Raw genomic sequence first — 17,408 nt, 5'->3', positions numbered from 1 at the left:
TCTCCTCTAACTTGAATAAAATAGCCAAGTAGATTTTTTTTTTAATTCTGAAAATCAAATTTTAGAACTAAATGAAAATGGAAGTACATGTCCAAACTTGTGACTGGCAACTAAAAAGATTTTTTTTTTTTCAGAAAAAAAAAAAAAACAAGAGTATTCATGAAGAGATCAGAAAAAAAAATGGAAGCTCAAAACTAAGCTTCCATCTTAAAAATATAAACTGGTTAAAGAATAGCAAAGTAAACCAAGGGCTGGAAAGAGGAAGCAAGGGGCAGACAGACATATACACACACACACAAAGACACACATAGAGAGAGACAGAGGGAGAGGAGAGAGAATCAATGAAATTCCAAACAGAATATTAAGAAAAATCAATGAAACAAAAAGCTTTGAAAAAATAAATAAAACCAATGCATAGATAGATAGATAGATGATAGATAGATCCAAACTGCCCAAGAAACAAAAAGGGAAAGGACAGATGTAGGGGCACATGTCTTTAATAACACTCAGAAGGCAGAAGCAGGCAGATATCTGTGAGTTCAAGACCAGCCTGGTCTATGTAGCAAGTTCCAGGCCAGCCAGGACTACATAGTGAGTCTCAGTCTAATTTTTTTAAAAAGGAAACAGGGACATTAATAAAATGAAGACATCAATACTTTTCTCAGGGGCATTTTTTGTTTTGTTTAGTTTTTTGTTTTGAGATGTTTTTGTTATGGAGTCTGGCAAAGTGTTCACTGTTTTAGTTTGTTCATTTTTGGTTTTGTCCTAGGGTGGAATTCCAGGGCTTGATATAAACTAGGCAAATGTGCTACCACTGAGCTACATCATCAGTCCCATTAAGAGATAAATGATCAAACACTGTAGGCAATGTCATTCCCATTGATAGGTAGACAAAACAAACCTATATCTTAAAAGAACTCACAAATCACCAAACTTGCTTAAGAAATAGATCATTGGAATAGCCATGTGAGTTGGGAAATTACAAAGTAGTGTCCCTCATGAACACAGATGTGATAATCCTTCACTTACATTACCTAATCGAACCAAGTAATGTATTTAAGATAGAGTAAGAGAATACTCTTCATTTGTTTTTGCTTTTGTTTTGTTTTTTGAGACAGGGTTTCTCTGGGTAGCCCTGGCTATCCTTGAACTCAGAAATCTACCTGCCTCTGCCTCCTCCTAAGTGTAGAGTTTAAAGGTGTGTGTAACCACTGCCTGACAAACAGAATACTCATTATCCAAAATGTTCCAGACCAATAGTGTTAGACTAATTTTTCTGATTTGGGAATATGTGCATACCATAATGAAATATTTTAGGAATAAATCCAAAGTCTAAATATAAAGTCCATTTATGCTTCAAAAACACCTCATATAACCTGGAGGTAATTTTATACTAATTTTAACAAAAACAATCTTGCAGCATCGTCACCTGAGAGATTGGTTTTTATTTTATGTGCATGAGTGTTTTGCTTTCATGTATTTCATGTGCATTGGGTACATACAGTGCCCATGGAGGCAAGAAAAGAGCATCAGATCCCCTGTTACTGGAGTTAGACACTTGTGAGCTGCTAAGTGGGTGATGGGAATTAAATCCAAGTCCTCTGCAAAAGCAGCAAGTGCTCTTGACCTCTGAGCCATCTCCCTAACCCCAGTAACTTAACGAATTCCCCCCAAGTGCCTGCCTTGAGGGGATTTTTATCAGGGTCTAGAACAGCTGCTACAAGTGGCTAAGGATACTAATCTGAGGGAAATCAAATTATTCTAAGCACACTGAGTTCTTTAGTTCATTCACTTTATTCTTCCAGGTCAATTCTATCAACATAGTTTCAGCCCCATCCTCACATTCAGCTCCTCTCTGTGCCTGGTTTTCCTGTCCTCATAGTTTTAGTAAGCTCTTATGCTTTTGACCTGATCTGTGTCCTCTGTCCCTTTGTCCTCCATCTCTCCTTCCTAGCTCCTTACTCCTGGCTCTCAGAAAACTCTACCAAGATCTGCTTTACCCTCTCCAGAACCTCTGTCTTCCTCTTCTCTCTCTGGCCACATGGTTCTGTGTCCTCTATTCCTGTCTTACCCTTCACTCTTGCTCTCCTCTCTCTGGCCACAGAGTTCCCTGTCTGCCTGTGGAATTCTGCTCCAGTTCTTACTGCACCTGGTTATGCAAAAAGCCCTGTTGTCCTCAATCTCTCTGCCTTGCCCCTAGCCTGAGGGAAGGGGATGGTCTGAGCTTCATTTGCACAAGAAACAAAGCTGTGCATCTAAAGAGCCTGCTTGTCTCCTAGGTTCAGTGGGGAAGTTAGTTACCTAGATGTTCAACAGGTCTGGGAAGCTTAGCTGTTTGCCAAATGGTCTATAGTATTTGGGCACACAAGAATTTCATAGCAGAAAACAGCTGAAATATTAAAAACTAGATAACACCAAATATTCCATAATAAATGGCCTGCCTTTTGACAGACCCTTGGCTGGTCCAAGTATAGCTTTAATACACAGCTGAATCTCTACAATATATTCTTGCAGCTGGGAGGAGTAATTTGATAACTATTTTTTAGTTTTCCTATTTTTTTTATAACTTGTTACATGACTATTTGTGATGTCATATAAGCACCCAGAAAGCTTCAGACTTTGGAGCATTTTAGATTCCAAATATTAATTAATAATTAATTAAATATTTATATTAAGGATGCTCAATTTGGATACTTCAAGACCACCTGGGGTTCATTCAGGAATGCAACACTAGTTCAACATTCAAAAATCAACTTATGTAACTTAACATGGTTAACAAGCTAAATAAAAATTAGTCTTAGACTTAGAGCAGTGGTTCTCAACCTTCCTAATGCTGTGACCCTTCAATACAGTTCTTCATGTTCCGGTGACCCCCAGCCATAAAATTATTTCTGTTGCTACTTCATACCTGTAATTTTGCTAGTTATGAATCATAATGTAACAATATCTGATATGCAACCCCTGTGAAAGGGTCACTCAACCCCCAAAGGGGTTGCAACCTGCAGGTTGAGAACTGCTGACTTACAACCACAGAATTATTACCATGATCCAAGAGCCAGGACCTCTGCAGGAGCTAAACTCCCAGGGGCTGCCCTGATAGAAGCTGGAGCCTAAAGAATTCAGAGTTTGGGAAGGGATTTGGAAGACAGGTACCACTCTCTAGCAGCAGCAGCACCCAAAGCAGAAAGATGCAGAAAAAAAAAAAAATACCCTGGTTTCCTCCAACTCTCAGTCCTCAATCTTTGTTGTCATCTCCCAGTGAATTTCGGAAACTAATTGGCAAAAGCCTCTAGGAAAAACAATTGTAGACGTAAACTGAAATATATTTTGCAGGATGGGGTGGGGAGAATGAACTTAATGATTAAAAAAAAGGAAAGGTGCCAGCCTGGTCTACAAAGCGAGCTCCAGGACAGGCACCAAAACTACAAAACTACACAGGGAAACCTTGTCTCAAAAAAAAAAAAAAAAAAAAAAGGAAAGACAGGCATACAGTCCAACAGAACTTACCATGAGAAAGGGTTGGCAAAAATCCCCCATAGTCCTCCGGGACAATTTTAGTGGAACAGGGCCCCCTGTTTTCCTTTCTACAGTATGTACTCATCTTCTTGTCTGTTATTTTTTTTAAGATTTACTTATTTATGATGTATACAGTATTCTGTCTGCATATATACCTGCAGCCTGCAGGCCAGAAGAGGGTGCCAGCTCTCATTACAGATGGTTGTGAGCCACCATGTGGTTGCTGGGATTGAACTCAGGATCTCTGGAAGAGCAGTCAGTGCTCTTAACCTCTGAGCCATCTCTCCAGCCCTTCTGTTGTTGTTTTTATACAAGGTCTCACTGTGTGACCCTGGCTGCCCTAGAACTCTGAAGGCCAGGCTGATCTCAGAGATCCACCCGCCTCTACCTCCGGGCTGCTGAAAATAGATATATGTGCCACCAAACCCAGCCACAACCCCACTTTTAAAATTTATTTTAGTTATTTATTTGTATGTATATTCACATGTGTACGTCTTTGGGTGTGATTGCCCAGGTGTGCGCGCGTGAAGGGCGTAAGTTGACATTGGGAGTCTATCACCTTCCACCTTATATTTTGAGATAGGATTTCATAATGAACCTGGAGCTCACTGTTTTAGCAAGATTGATCTGCCAGAGGCTTAATAATAAACATTAAAAATGTTTCTTTTTTTTCCCCTTGACTATATATACACTTGCATATGTTTTCCCAAACAAACTCTAATCTTTTGTTCCAATCTTATTCAAAGTTCTAGGCACTTCCCAAACAGACTCTACATAACAGACCATATTTAATTTCTTTGCACATAAGGAAAGATAACCTTAGAATCATTAAAATGTTTCTGTATTATTAAACTTTAAACATACTACATATGCTAATTGTCATCCACCTGAAGACACTTCCAGTTTCTAAATTGTTATCAAATGATCACCAAAGCCGTATTCCAAATTCCAGAGTTGATAGTTTAGAAATAGCATTTCTGGTCTAACACATTTTCTAAGCAACCCCATGAGTCAGTGTAGTGAAGTCCTATAATTTTATGTTCTTTTGTATATATTTAATTAAAGTTTTACCTTTCCCATGCTAGAAGCATAGGTCAGTCACCCTTGACACCTTCTACCACAAACAGCTCAAGCTGGCACCAAGAGTACGAACTCAGAAGCATTTCTCCTGTCAAACTGAGCTCCCTGCCCCTGCCACCTCTTTAAATGGACTGCTGCCGATGGCCTGGGCACATATGCCACAATGATCACTGTTCACACATGACATGACCTCCCAGAACGCATGTCTGCTTGTTTCAGCTCAACAAAGGAAATCTGGACCCTTGGGCCCAATAAAGGCATGGGCTCACGGATGTCCCCTTATGTCCCTTTACTTCTGTGTGTGGCCTGTGTCCTGTGCTGATGTGTCTCCTAATCATCGGAGGGATGTTCTCCATCCAAACCTAATGTACTCAGTCATGTTGCTAAGCATGTCATATGCATTAAACAGACATTTTACAATGAGTTTTAGAAGAATTACATAAATAACATTTATATTTTTAAAAGATTCTGTGACTGTAAAATTATTAATAAACTTGAAGGAAACAGTGCCAATTACAGACATTTGGAAAAGTTCAAGTGAAACAATGGTGTTTTGGAGCACACTAACAGAAACAAAGATAAATGGAAATACTCAGCAGGTATATACACAAGACTTGGTGACACAGAGGAGTGCCTGAGATGACTCTGCATCGAGAACTCTCCAGTGATGGACATTTTAAAAACACTGCCTGAAGCCGGGCAATAGTGGCACATGCCTTTAATCCCAGCACTCAGGAGGCAGAGGCAGGTGGATCTCTGTGAATCTGAGGCCAGCCTGGTCTACAGAGCGAGTTCCAGGACAGGCACCAAAACTACCCAGAGAAACCCTGTCTTGAAAAACCAAACAAACAAACAAACAAAAAAAGAACACTACCTGAAGACTTCTGCATATTCCGTGCATTCCTAAGAGCTCTCTTACCTGTGTGAATTCTTCCACATAGAATAAACAATCTGGTTGAAAGTTAAATTCTCTGATGAATGGTAAAGATTTGTCAGTGGCTAAAGGATTTGCCAGAGGGGATATAGTTTTAAGGTTTCTTTCCAATATGACATCTTTGGTGACAATTAAGGGATGACTTTGTTCTGAAGGCCTTTCCACATTTATCACATACATAGGGCCTCTGACCTGTGTGAAGTCTCTGATGCTGAGCACGGGATGAGCCATCACCAAATGCCTTTCCACATTCAGTACATTTGTAAGGTTTCTCTCCAGTATGAACTCTCTTATGTCTTACAAGGTAGGCAGTATGTGTGAAGGTTTTCCCACATTCATTACACTCATAAGGTTTCTCTCCTGTATGGATCTTCTGATGTCTGGCAAGATAGGTACTTCTTTTGAAAAACTTACCGCACTGCTTACATTCAAAAGGCTTTTCTCCTGTGTGATTTCTCTGATGCGTGGTTAGCTGTGAACTTTCTCTAAAAGCTTTCCCACATTCCTTACATTCATATGGTTTTTCTCCGGTATGAATTCTTGAATGGACAATAAGATGTATACTCTGCCGAAAAGCTTTCCCACACTCCTTACATTTATAAGGTTTCTCTCCAGAATGTACTCTTTGATGGCCAGTGAGTGACATGCTATGGCTGAAGGCTTTCCCACAAATGTCACATTTGTAAGGCTTCTCCCCTGTGTGAATTCTGTGGTGTACAGTCAGGGATGACCCATTGCGAAACGCTTTGCCACACACGTGACATTTGTAAGGTTTCTCTCCAGTGTGAATTCTCCTGTGTAAGGTAAGTCCTATGTGAACGCTGAAGACTTTCCCACAGTCAGTGCAATCAAATGGCTTCTCTCCGGTGTGATAATGCCTGAAGTGACGAGTGAGGGACATGTTATACCTGAAGGCTTGACCGCACTCAGCACACTGAAAGGGCCGTTGGTCGGTGTGACACCTCTGATGCTGAGCAAAGGTAGAGCTATCCCTGAAGGTCTTCCCACACTCCTTACACTGGTAGGGTTTCTCCCCGGTGTGAATCCTCTGATGCTGAGCCAGGTGTGCAGGCTGCCTGAAGGATTTTGCACAGTCCTTACACGTATACGGCTTTTCTCCCGTATGAATTCTTTGATGGACAATGAGGTATGAGTTCTGGCTGAAGGCTTTCTTACACTCTTTACACTCAAAGAGCTTCTCATGGGTGTGTGTTGTGTGATGCTGAGCAAGGTGGTGACTCTGCTTGAAGGCTTTCCCACACACTGTGCACTTATATGGCTTCTCACCTGTATGAATTCTTTGATGAACAGTAACAGAGGAGCTATGCGTAAAGGTTTTCTCACATTCATTACATTTAAAAATGGTCTTTCCTGCCCAGATTTTCTTGTATTTTCGTACCTTGGGATTTTTAGAGAAGGGTTTCTTCTTTGACTTGTGACTATAAATATTCTCTTCTACATTGTCCAGATGGACAGATTTTGAAGATTTGGAGTATTTGTAGCCTATTTCTTTAGTGTGAGTTTCTTTATGAGTGACGGTTTCTTTCACGTTAAATAATATTTCTTGATTTGTCACTTGTCTATTAAAAAGGTCTTTACATTCCCACTTTTTTCCAGAAGTGGGACACTCATAACCAAAACTTGTAATTTTCTCCACTGACTTATTACCAAACACAAATTGCTTCAGAGATAATTCTTGTGTCTTGTGTATAGGTTCTCCATCTGAAAAATGTAAATAATAATAATAATAATAATAATAGTAATAATAATAATAATGTATTCTCTATCATGTGCTATTAACAAAAGAAAACTTGCTGTGGGGAGACTCATCTGTATGCTGTGAATATGTTTTATTCCCATTGGTTAATAAAGAAGCTGCTTTGGCCTATAGCAAGGCAGGATAGAGCCAGGCAGGAAATCCAAGCAGAGATACAAGGAGAAGAAGGGTGGAGTCAGTTAGAGACGCCAGCCAGGTAGCCACTGGAGGAGCAAGGCATACCAGAGCACAGGTAAAGCCATGGGACACATGGCAAAACACAGATTCATAGAAACGGTTCATTTAAGGTGTAAGAGCGAGTTAGTAACAAGCCTGAGCAATCGGTCAAACAGTTCGTAATCAATATTAAGCCTCTGAGTGATTATTTTAAAAGTGGCTGTGGGACCAGGCAGGACAAAAAAGCCTGTGTTTACAAAAACCTCTAAAGTGGAGTAATTCAAAACTATTTAATAAATTCCATACATCACATACAAGTATCTCAACTGGAAAATGTGCAGGTTGTCTCTAAGAATAAGAGCTTTGTAATAATCTTGACTGTCAACTCTACTCGATGAAAAATTGCATGGGAGACTAGTAAACCATGCCTCTGGGTATATATGTGAGGTTGTTTCCAAAGCTGATTAACTAGGGAGGTAATGCCTTTCCTGAAGGCGAGTGTCCCTAGCCAATGCACTGGAAGACTGGAATAGAGGAAAACTAATGCGGAAACTCAGGAGCATGGGCAGGCTTCTATTTGCTTTCTCGCTGCCGTGAATAACTAGCTTTCCTTCACCACAACTTCCTCCATGCTTCTGCACTGCCGCCAGTCCCAAAGCCATGGGGGCAGCTGATCACAGATGTAAACCTCTGAACCACGGGCCAAAACCCAATCCTTCCTCTCTTACGCTGATTACAGCAGGTATTTTGTCAGAGTAATAGAAACGAATATGGCAGCAGGGAAGAGATAAAAAAGAAAGACAGCATGGGAAAATGAGCGGGAAAGCTAAGTATAAGGTGAGGTCCTAGGAGAAGCAGTCTGCAATGGTAATGGCACTTGGGGGCAGACTACAAATTAAACTCACCTCTGTAATGCCCCCCATCTTTAAAAATGTTTATTTATTTATTCAATATGTATGGAGGTTTCGTCGGCATGCCTGGCTATGCACCATGTGCATGCCTGCTGCCTGCAGAGGTCAAAAGAGGGTGTCAGATCCCCTGGAACTGGAGTTATAGGCAGTTGTGAGCTGCTGTGTAAGTGCTGGGAATGGAACTCAGGTCTTAACCACTGAACCATCGTTCCAGCCCCACGTCTCCCACTTTTAATTGATTAGTATATGCAGTTGATTTTGTTTAACTACCAATATATTTAATTGCTATTGCTTCTCAGAACTCTCTAGAGATGCCCAACAAACACACACACTATGTTTTGTGACTGCCCCCTAGGATTTAAAGGCAACCGTATGGTTATAATTTCATAATCAGAAAATAGTGTTCCCAAGGCCCACCCTTTACATGTTTATGTTTCAGTGTACAAACTTGTTATACCTCATACAACTCAGGCTTCATAGTAAGAAATTTCTTCATTCATTTTTTTTGCTTTCAACCCCTTAGGAGAAGTGTCACCTTAGGACAGTTAATACTGGGTTTTGTTGTTATCGGTGATGGTTAGGAAAAGGTATCTCAGTGAGGGACTCTCCCAATAAGAATGCCTTGTGAGCACGTCTGGGGGTGGATTACCTTGCTTGTCTGAATTGATGTGGGAAGATCCGGCCTAAATATAGGTAGCACCATTCTCGGCGTTGGGGCCCTGGACTGTGTATGAGTAGAGAAAGCTAGCTGAGTAACAGGCATTCATGCTTTCACTCTCTCTGCTCTGTGACCAGCTGTTTCAAGATCATGCCGCTATGAATTCCCTGCAATGATGGCCAACAGTGTGGACTTAGAAGCTAAAACAGGCCCTCTTCCCCTCAGACCTGCTTTTGTCGGGCAGCTTCATCACAGTGACAGAAATGGAACTAGGACCTTCTCCTTTGTACAAAACAACTTACCACAGAGACAAGAGGGAAGTAGGAGAGGAGAGTGAAGCAGAAGGGGATCCATGCTAAGCGGGGAAACTTAAATTCATACCCAGGACCATTAGGCTTGGGAAGAATTTCTGGGCAGCCTCAGTGAGGAGTTCAGGGCCTCTGAAGATGGCTGAGCTATTCCCTAAAAATATTTCCATCTGCTTCTCCAGGTCTCACCTTGTAATGTGCTTCTCGTCACCTCACCCTTCACCTCCCAAGGCTCCTTCCCATGCTCCAGTAACGAGATTAGATGTGGCTTGGAAATGCAAGCTCCTGCATTAAGAAAAAAAAGTCACAAAAATAGCCATGCTTTGGGTTGTTTTGGCACATAACTCAGCTCCTTATGTGATGGAACTACGAAATAAATAGATCAAACATATTTGAAGGACAGACTACATCAAACTCTGGAATAGCTGAGTGGCAGCTGTCAACAGTCAACCCTACAGAAATTAAACATTTCTTATGGGGTGGGGGAAGGACAAAAACCTTAACTCAGTATTTTTTTAAGGACCATCACAGTAATCAATGAGATACTTTTTAAACGGCCTGCTAGGGGATGGGCTAAAGAGATGGCTCACTGCTGGAGAGCACACTGCTCTTGAAGAGAAACTACGCTCTGTAGCTGAAGTTTTTTTGGTTCTGTCTGGTTCCCGCAGCCCCATGGTCCCGCAGCCATGTCTAGCTTTCTAATTTGCTGCAAGTCGCAATATATTATGAAGATTCAGCTGTATATACTAAAGCTATACCTAGAAAGGTCAAGGAATCTTTTCTAGAGGGAAGCCATTTATCAGAGAATATTTGGTGTTATTCAGCTTTTAATATTGAATTGTTTCTTGCTATGAATTTCTTGTGCTCATAATTTCCCCCAAGAACAGTGTATGTGGACATATACACTCAAAGTACTTGGATAAGGTCAGGTAAATAAGGCTTTCTGCCTCCAGACTCTCTGCTCCCTTTTTTAGCATTTGAATGGGATATCTGTCTTTTGCAAATATCTCAAGCTACATCCAAAGATAGGTCCAGACAAAAGCATCCAAGGACAAGCGACAAACAGAATAGCTGGCCACACCACCCACTAGGCACCTGAAGCCCCTGAACAAAGGTAAAACATCTTTTCGGAGATGGCCTGGCTCCTAGGTGCATAGCTTTGTTTCTTGTGTAAATCAAGCTCAGATCTCCGGCTCCTCTTACAGCTCTAGAGCAACTTCCTAGAATGAAAGGTTTTTAGCATAACCAGTTGCAGAAAAGATTGGAGCAGAATTCCTGGGGTGGGCAGAGTCCTGTGGCTGGAAAGAGAACAAGGCCGAGTTTCTGTAGATGGTAAGACTGACTGGCTCGGGCTGAGGAGTAGGAGCAAGGAAAAGTTTTGCAGACTCTAGGTGGATTTGAATCGGGTCAGGGGAGGAGAAGAGGAAGGAAAGATGGAGGGTGAAGGAACAGAGGACGAAGATGAGATCGAGAGCATAAGAGCTTAGTTATTACTAGGGCTGTGAGAGGATGGAAAACGAAGGGACAGAGAGGAACTGAGTGTCAGACCAGAACTGAAGCTGTGTAGATAGAAGTTTCTTGTAGAGAAATAAAGTAACGGACTAAGAAACCGGTGTATATACATTCCTTTCCCTCAGATACCCCATGCCAGACGTAGCGTAGCCTTCCCCAGGACTCTGGGAAGGATTTTCTCAGGGCAGGCCCCTGGGAAAATTCTAATAGTAACTACCTAAAGATATCACCACGACTACCCGAAAATATGTCAGATTCACAAGACTGCCCCTGAAATTCTCATCTAACCCTGACAATAAGCATAGCTGATATGGATTCACAACACGCCCCCACGGTTGGGCATGGTTGCGCATGCCCGGCGGACCTAGGCACTTCCACCTAGCCATTTCTGGTTCAAAACGTCTCGTGTGACCGGGACCCTGTGGCTTTGCGTGGTTGCGTAAAGCACACAGCGCAACCATGTGATCTACGCGCATGTGTGGAGTAGCCACATGGGCCTGTGTGCGCAGGCGCGGCCCAGCCTCTATAAGCCGGCGCCCTATTCCCGGCTCCATCTCTTTTATTCACGTGCCTTTCTGCAGGCCTGAGCACATCTGTCCCTCTCCCTTATCTTAATAAAACTCTTGTTAGTGGATTCTGTCGTGTTTCGGGACATTTCCTCCCAGGGTAAGAGTGCCACAAAATAACCAACAATAGCTTCAGTAGTAAAAGTGTGGAAGATGCTTAAGTGCAGAGTTCTGGGTTGTCCGCAGGGAGCATGCTTACCCACTGAGACCAAGTTCTGGTAGTTCTCCAGCACCACAGTCCTGTACAAACTCCTCTGAGCAGGATTCAGCTGCTCCCATTCCTCCTGGGAGAAGTCTACCGCAACATCTTTGAATGTCACTGAGTCCTAAGACAACACAAATACATTTACCAAGTTTTGTTACATTTTTATTATTTTGTTTGTGGTAGAGGTAGGAGTTCACCCTGCGAGTCAGTTACTAAATGAAAGAAGACACAAAAGACTCCATCTTGTATCATTCCACTTATATATGAAACGTCTGGGTAATCCCAATATGTAGATAGAAAACAAATTAGTAGTTGGCTGGGAGTGGGCCAGGGATTAACTGTAAGTGAGCTACTTAGGAGGTGAAGATGCTTGTGTCCAGGAGTTCAAGGCCAGCTTGGGCAACAAAATGGGCCACCTCTTCTCACCTCAAAACAAAAAGAAAAAAGAAAATAATAAAATGACTCATGATGGGTGAGAAGATAATAAATAAACAAACCCAACACTCCTTTTCTCCTACACCCTCAAAACTTCCCTGATCTCTGATGATCAAAATATGTGGGGATCTGTCTATCTGCAACGAGCCAGCTCCGCTGTAGGCAGCATGTTAGGATTCTGTACATGCGCAGCTCGGGGTCTTGTCTGGTGCCTTATATCTTACCGCCATGTGGTCACGCAATCTCTACCTTAAAAAGCCACACACGGACCCCCATGCTCTCGCTCTCTCTGTGCCTCTCTTCCTGTGTTTCCTCTCTCTGTTCCTGCTCTGTTCCCCCAGCCAGGCCTGGCTTCCCCCCCCCCCCCACACACACACACTTTCCCTCATTAAAGCTCTAAAAACTAATATTGGGTTCTGCTGTGGCCGTGACTGACCAACCAGCGCCATTTCATTTTTTCACAGCAGGTGACAATTCTCTAATGTAATCCAGTCCTGACATGCATTCTCTGGACAGTGTCGGATGCCACAGATTGAGATGTCACATGACTTCCTCAAATTCAGACGCCAATTACAAATTCCATGTTATTATTTTGGAGACAGAGAGGGACAGAAATTCATGTAGAGGAAAACATGAGAGGGGCTTTGTATGTCCATCTAATCTGGAACCCAATTCAGTACTACTGAGATATCTGTTTCCTCTAAAAGAAAACAAGTCTTTTGACAAGAGCCCAAACTGGTTAAAAATGTACATTCAAGGCATGGTGGCACACACCTATAAACCTACTACTTAGGAACATGAGGCAGGAGGATTGCTATGAGTTTGAAGCCAACCTGGGCTCCACAGTTATATTCTGTCTCCCATCTAAGGCTTAATCATGTCCAGCCCTCCTTAACTTTCAAGAACCAGTGACACCAGGCACATTCAAGGTGCCTGCCACGAACTAGTAAGAGTCTATATCATAAAGCAATGTACATAAAGGAGGGAGAGAGACAAAATATTTGAATAGGCTCTATGCCTCATCATATCTATTATTCACTTACTAGGCAGTTAAAGTTAAGGGTGATGTCCTGCAGGAGAAGGGGTGACCAAGCCCTGGGACAGACCATTAATCAGAATTTCCAAAGTAATGTTAATTAGTGCCAATCATCAAGACCCCTTCTCATGGAGAACAGACATAAACTAACCTGTAACGTGGCTTTCATTAGTTCCACGGTCATTTCTTGCCTTCTCCTGCTGGTTTCTCCTTTGGAGAACAGCTGTGTCCTGGGAAGCCCAGCCTAGAGGAAGAGAGGGTAGGGAAAGGTCTTCATGGCTCCCCAGCATCACCAGTGTAAGATGCTCCTCCTCCCCATTCTTTCCTCGCAGCTTTAACCGGTCCAAGTCTGCACAGCTGGCTGAGAGCAGGTAGGATGGATGCTTGACCTTCACTGTCCACTTGACTCGATCTAAAATCAGCTATGACACAAAACCCAGGAGTCAGATCTGTCTCTTGTTCTTCTCAATTACTCACTACGGCTACAGGATCCTGTTGTCTTAGTTAGTGTTCTACTGCTGTGAGGAGACACTGTAACCATGGCAACTCTTATAAGAGAAAGCATTTGATTGGGGCTTGTTTATAGTTTCAGAGGTTTAGTCTGTTATCATCATGGCAGGAACATGGCAGCACACAGGCAGACATAGTGCTGGAGGAGTAGCTGAGAGTTCTACATCCAGAACCACAGGCAGCAGGAAGAAAGAGCCACTGGGCCTGGCTTGGGCTTTTGAAACCTCCCATCCCCAGTGACACACTTCCTCCAACAAGGCCACACCTTCTAATCCTTCTCGAGTAGTGCCCAGACGACTATGCATTCAATCCAACTTCAAAAGTTCCCATAGTCTATCACAGTCTCAACATTGTTTAAAAGTCCAAAGTTAAAAATCTCTTCTGAGACTTAAGGCAGTCTCTTAACTGTAACTCTTGTAAAAATCAAAATTAAAAAGCAGATCACATACTTCCAACATACATTCAAACAGAATATACATTAACATTCCAAAAGAGAGGAAAGAGAGCATAATGAGGAAATACTGGACCAAAGCATAACCAAAACCAGCAGGGCAAACTCCAAATTCTGCATCTCCGTGTCTGCTGTCAAAGCCTTCTTGAGATCTCCAAATCCTTTTAGCTTTGTTGACTAGAGCACACTTCTCTCTCTCAAGCTGGTTCCACACTAAATATGCAGCTATTCTTGGCAGGTATCCCATGACTCTGGCATCTCCAGCATCTTGGGGTCTCCAACACAATCCCAGCTTCACATTCCCAGCTTCATGCAATGGTTCCTCCAGGCTTCCATATTGGGAGATCCCTGACACATGCCTGGCCTCAGCAGCTTTCCTTAGCCATGGAGAGAGACTCCATAATGCCTTTCTTCTATCCTTGACTCTAAATTTAGAATCACATGGCCAAAGCAGCCAAGTTCTGCTGCTTTCTGGGGCTGGAACATGGCCCCTCTGTTTAATTACACCTTCATCAGTTTTCTGGTTTTCATGGTTTCATTCACTGCTTAAGCTTTTCTTTAATTCCTTTTCATAGGTTGAAAGTTTACCTGGGAGGGGTGTTGCCTTGAGGTCGACAGTCCCTTTATTCCATTTTGCATCAAGCGTTCCTTTAAACTTTTTATGTCCTTGAGCACTGGCCTTAACTCTATGACACTTCCTGGAGCTCCTTTTCCCTTCAAACTGTACATTTTTAAAATTTTTTCTTGCTCAGCTTGCTCCTTTTCCTTATAGATATGCATAAGAGTGACCACTAATAACTACATGACATAGTCAATACTAGGTTTCTCTATCAATTTCATTCATCCAAAAGTCTTTGATTTAGCCTCAGGCAGATTTTTTTGGACAAGGGAAGCAGCCACATTCTTTGCCAAAAGATTACAAGAATGATCTCTAGGCCACTCACTAATATTCTTCTCCTCTGAAACCTCTTGAGTCAGGCCATCTTATCACCGCTGTGTTCCCCGCTCCTACTAGTGTGGTCCATTAAACTATACTTAAAGCGTTCAACTTCTTTCCTAATCCAAAGTCCCAAAGTCCACATTCCACCAAAAAGTAGAATGGTCAGGCCTGTCACAGCAATACTCCCTGGTACTAACTTCTGTTTGGTAACAGACTGCTGCTGTGCACATCCTACTTTATGATTTGTGGGTCAGATAATACCCATCTCATGATGGACAACTCAGGTCCCATCACCATTACAAATGGCCAAGCTACCTCTATTGTTCTTCTGAATTAGTCGATATGGCTGCAGGGTCCTGATACACTCTCTCCAACATGTCAATGAGATAATCATGAAAAACCCAAAGGAAAAAGCCATACAACACTTAAACCCAGGCAAGATTCATACCTTCTATTTTCTCAAAATCAAGTCTCTAATACACACACATACGCGCACGGACACACACACACACACACACACACACACACACACACTTTGATGATACAATGAATACACAAATTCAGTTTCTCTTCTTTGCAAAAACATTTCTGAAGTTTTTCCCAACACATCCAGCAAACAGTTCTGCAGAAGACACAAGCTGGATATCTTTTTATCCAATTCAGTTCTGGGTCTGTCAGGTCACAGACCCCACAGGTTGAGGGCTCAGCCCCTACAACTACCTCTTGATTCTGATGCTAGGTGCAAGGTCTCACCTGTGCTACCGAAGGACTGGCAATAAATCAAAGTTTTCTACGAGCCCCTCATGGCTCAATCAGTTTGCCTGAGTGGCTCCCAGAACTCAGTAAAACCCTTGTCTACTAGATCATTATAAAGAATATGTTTCAAGGTAATATGAAGAGCTGGAGAGACGGCACAACAGGTCAAGTTCTCATTCAAGCTTGAAGACCAGAATTCAATTCCCAGAACCCACAAGAAAAGTTAGAGAGAATCAACTCCACAAAGTTACTGCACACGCCAGGAAGATCAGGGGTTCCAAGTCATCCTCTATTTATATAATGAGTTTGAGGACTGCCTGGGGTACACGACACTGCCTCAAAACAACCAAACTGGCCTTGGGTGATTAACTTACCCTGCTGCCCCTCTCCTCTCCCGGTAGGGGTTTGAGACTGAAAAATCCTATTCCTCTAATCTCCTTTGGCGTCTGCGATGTTCAGGCCCGACCCTAAAGCTACCTTGAGCCTGCCGGCCATCAATCACGAACGGTCAGTGAGATAGTCATTACTTTGGAGAGTCCAAGCATCTAAGTGCTGTAATGCAGACCCCCGGAAGACAGACCTACCACCATACGCTTCGCAGTCCTCTCACACTCACACCACTCATTTCTCTCAGACCTGCGTTCCTCTCTCACACACTCACAGGAGCGTCCAGTCACACTGAAAACTCACAGCCCAGTTCGTTTCACACACACACAGTCCGGCCTGGCACACCGAAGCACGCACTTAGATCCAGACCTCCCCCGCCCCGTCCCCCCACCCCACCCCGACCCCGTCCTCTGAGCCCTCGCGCCCCCGGATCCCACGCATCCGCCCCGCCTACCTCCAAGGACGCTGGCCTCCGGGAAACGCGGGGATTACGAGGGTCTCCCCTGCCCGCAGCGCTCGCACTCGGGAACAACCGCTTCAACTCCGGCTCCCGCTGCTGCCTTACCCGGACGGACGCTGTCAACCTAGGGACGCCGGGAGGGAACAGGCAAGCTTCTGTGCGCAGGCGCAGCCTCTTGCAGCCACAACAGAGAAGGAGCGGAGTCCGGGAAAGCGGGGCTTAGCGTAAAAGAGGCGCGTTCCCAGAGAAGGCTGAGCCGAGAGGCGGGCCTTAGGAGAAAATTTCTTAGTCGGACGGGAAGGCGAGGCTAGGCAGAGGTGAGGGCGGGGCTTGGAGAAGGGGAGGGCTCTCAGCAGCCTCTAAAGGGGCGGGGCTTGCGAAAAAGGGGCGGGTTCTCAGCGGAGTCAATGGTGAGGGCAGGGCTTGCGGAGAAGGGGCGGGTAATCAGCGGAGTCAATGGTGAGGGCGGGGCTTGAGGAGAAGGGGCGGGTTCTCAGCAGCCTCTAAAGGGGCGGGGCTTGGGGGAAGGGCGGGTTCTCAGCGGAGTCAATGGTGAGGGCAGGGCTTGGAGAAGGGGCGGGTTCTCAGCGGAGTCAATGGTGAGGGCGGGGCTTGCGGAGAAGGGGCGGGTAATCAGTAGTCTGAGCTGAGGGGAGGGGCTTGAGGAGAAGGGGCGGGTAATCAGCGGAGTCAATGGTGAGGGCGGCGCTAAGAGGAGAAGGGCGGGTTCTCAGCGGAGTCAATGGTGAGGGCGGTGCTAAGCGGAGAAGGGGGCGGGATCGTAGCGGGATTAGGTGAGGGGCGGGGCTT

General features: G+C 43.8%; 2 protein-coding genes across 2 annotated transcripts in view; both read right to left on the bottom strand.

Moving 5' to 3' along the window:
• Window positions 1-5,020: 5,020 nt before the first annotated feature.
• On the bottom strand, window positions 5,021-16,505 carry Znf471 (zinc finger protein 471). The gene is made up of 5 exons (XM_076570382.1): window positions 14,644-16,505; window positions 13,246-13,338; window positions 11,618-11,744; window positions 9,530-9,625; window positions 5,021-7,252 (listed from the first exon to the last, which is right to left on the bottom strand). The coding sequence occupies exons 1-5, from the start codon at window positions 14,833-14,835 to the stop codon at window positions 5,625-5,627; spliced, it is 2,136 nt and encodes a 711-aa protein (XP_076426497.1). The 5' UTR covers window positions 14,836-16,505; the 3' UTR covers window positions 5,021-5,624.
• The window catches only part of Galp (galanin like peptide), a 230,325-nt gene continuing 218,528 nt past the window's right edge, over window positions 5,612-17,408 (bottom strand). Inside the window, exon 7 of the mRNA XM_006993584.4 lies at window positions 5,612-5,624. The gene's annotated coding sequence lies outside the window, so the exon portion shown is untranslated. The remainder of the gene's footprint in view (window positions 5,625-17,408) is intronic.

The sequence above is a fragment of the Peromyscus maniculatus genome, chromosome 1, assembly GCF_049852395.1.
Source record: "Peromyscus maniculatus bairdii isolate BWxNUB_F1_BW_parent chromosome 1, HU_Pman_BW_mat_3.1, whole genome shotgun sequence".
In the NCBI taxonomy this organism is placed as follows: domain Eukaryota; kingdom Metazoa; phylum Chordata; class Mammalia; order Rodentia; family Cricetidae; genus Peromyscus; species Peromyscus maniculatus.
This window is presented reverse-complemented; position numbering and strand designations above follow the sequence as displayed.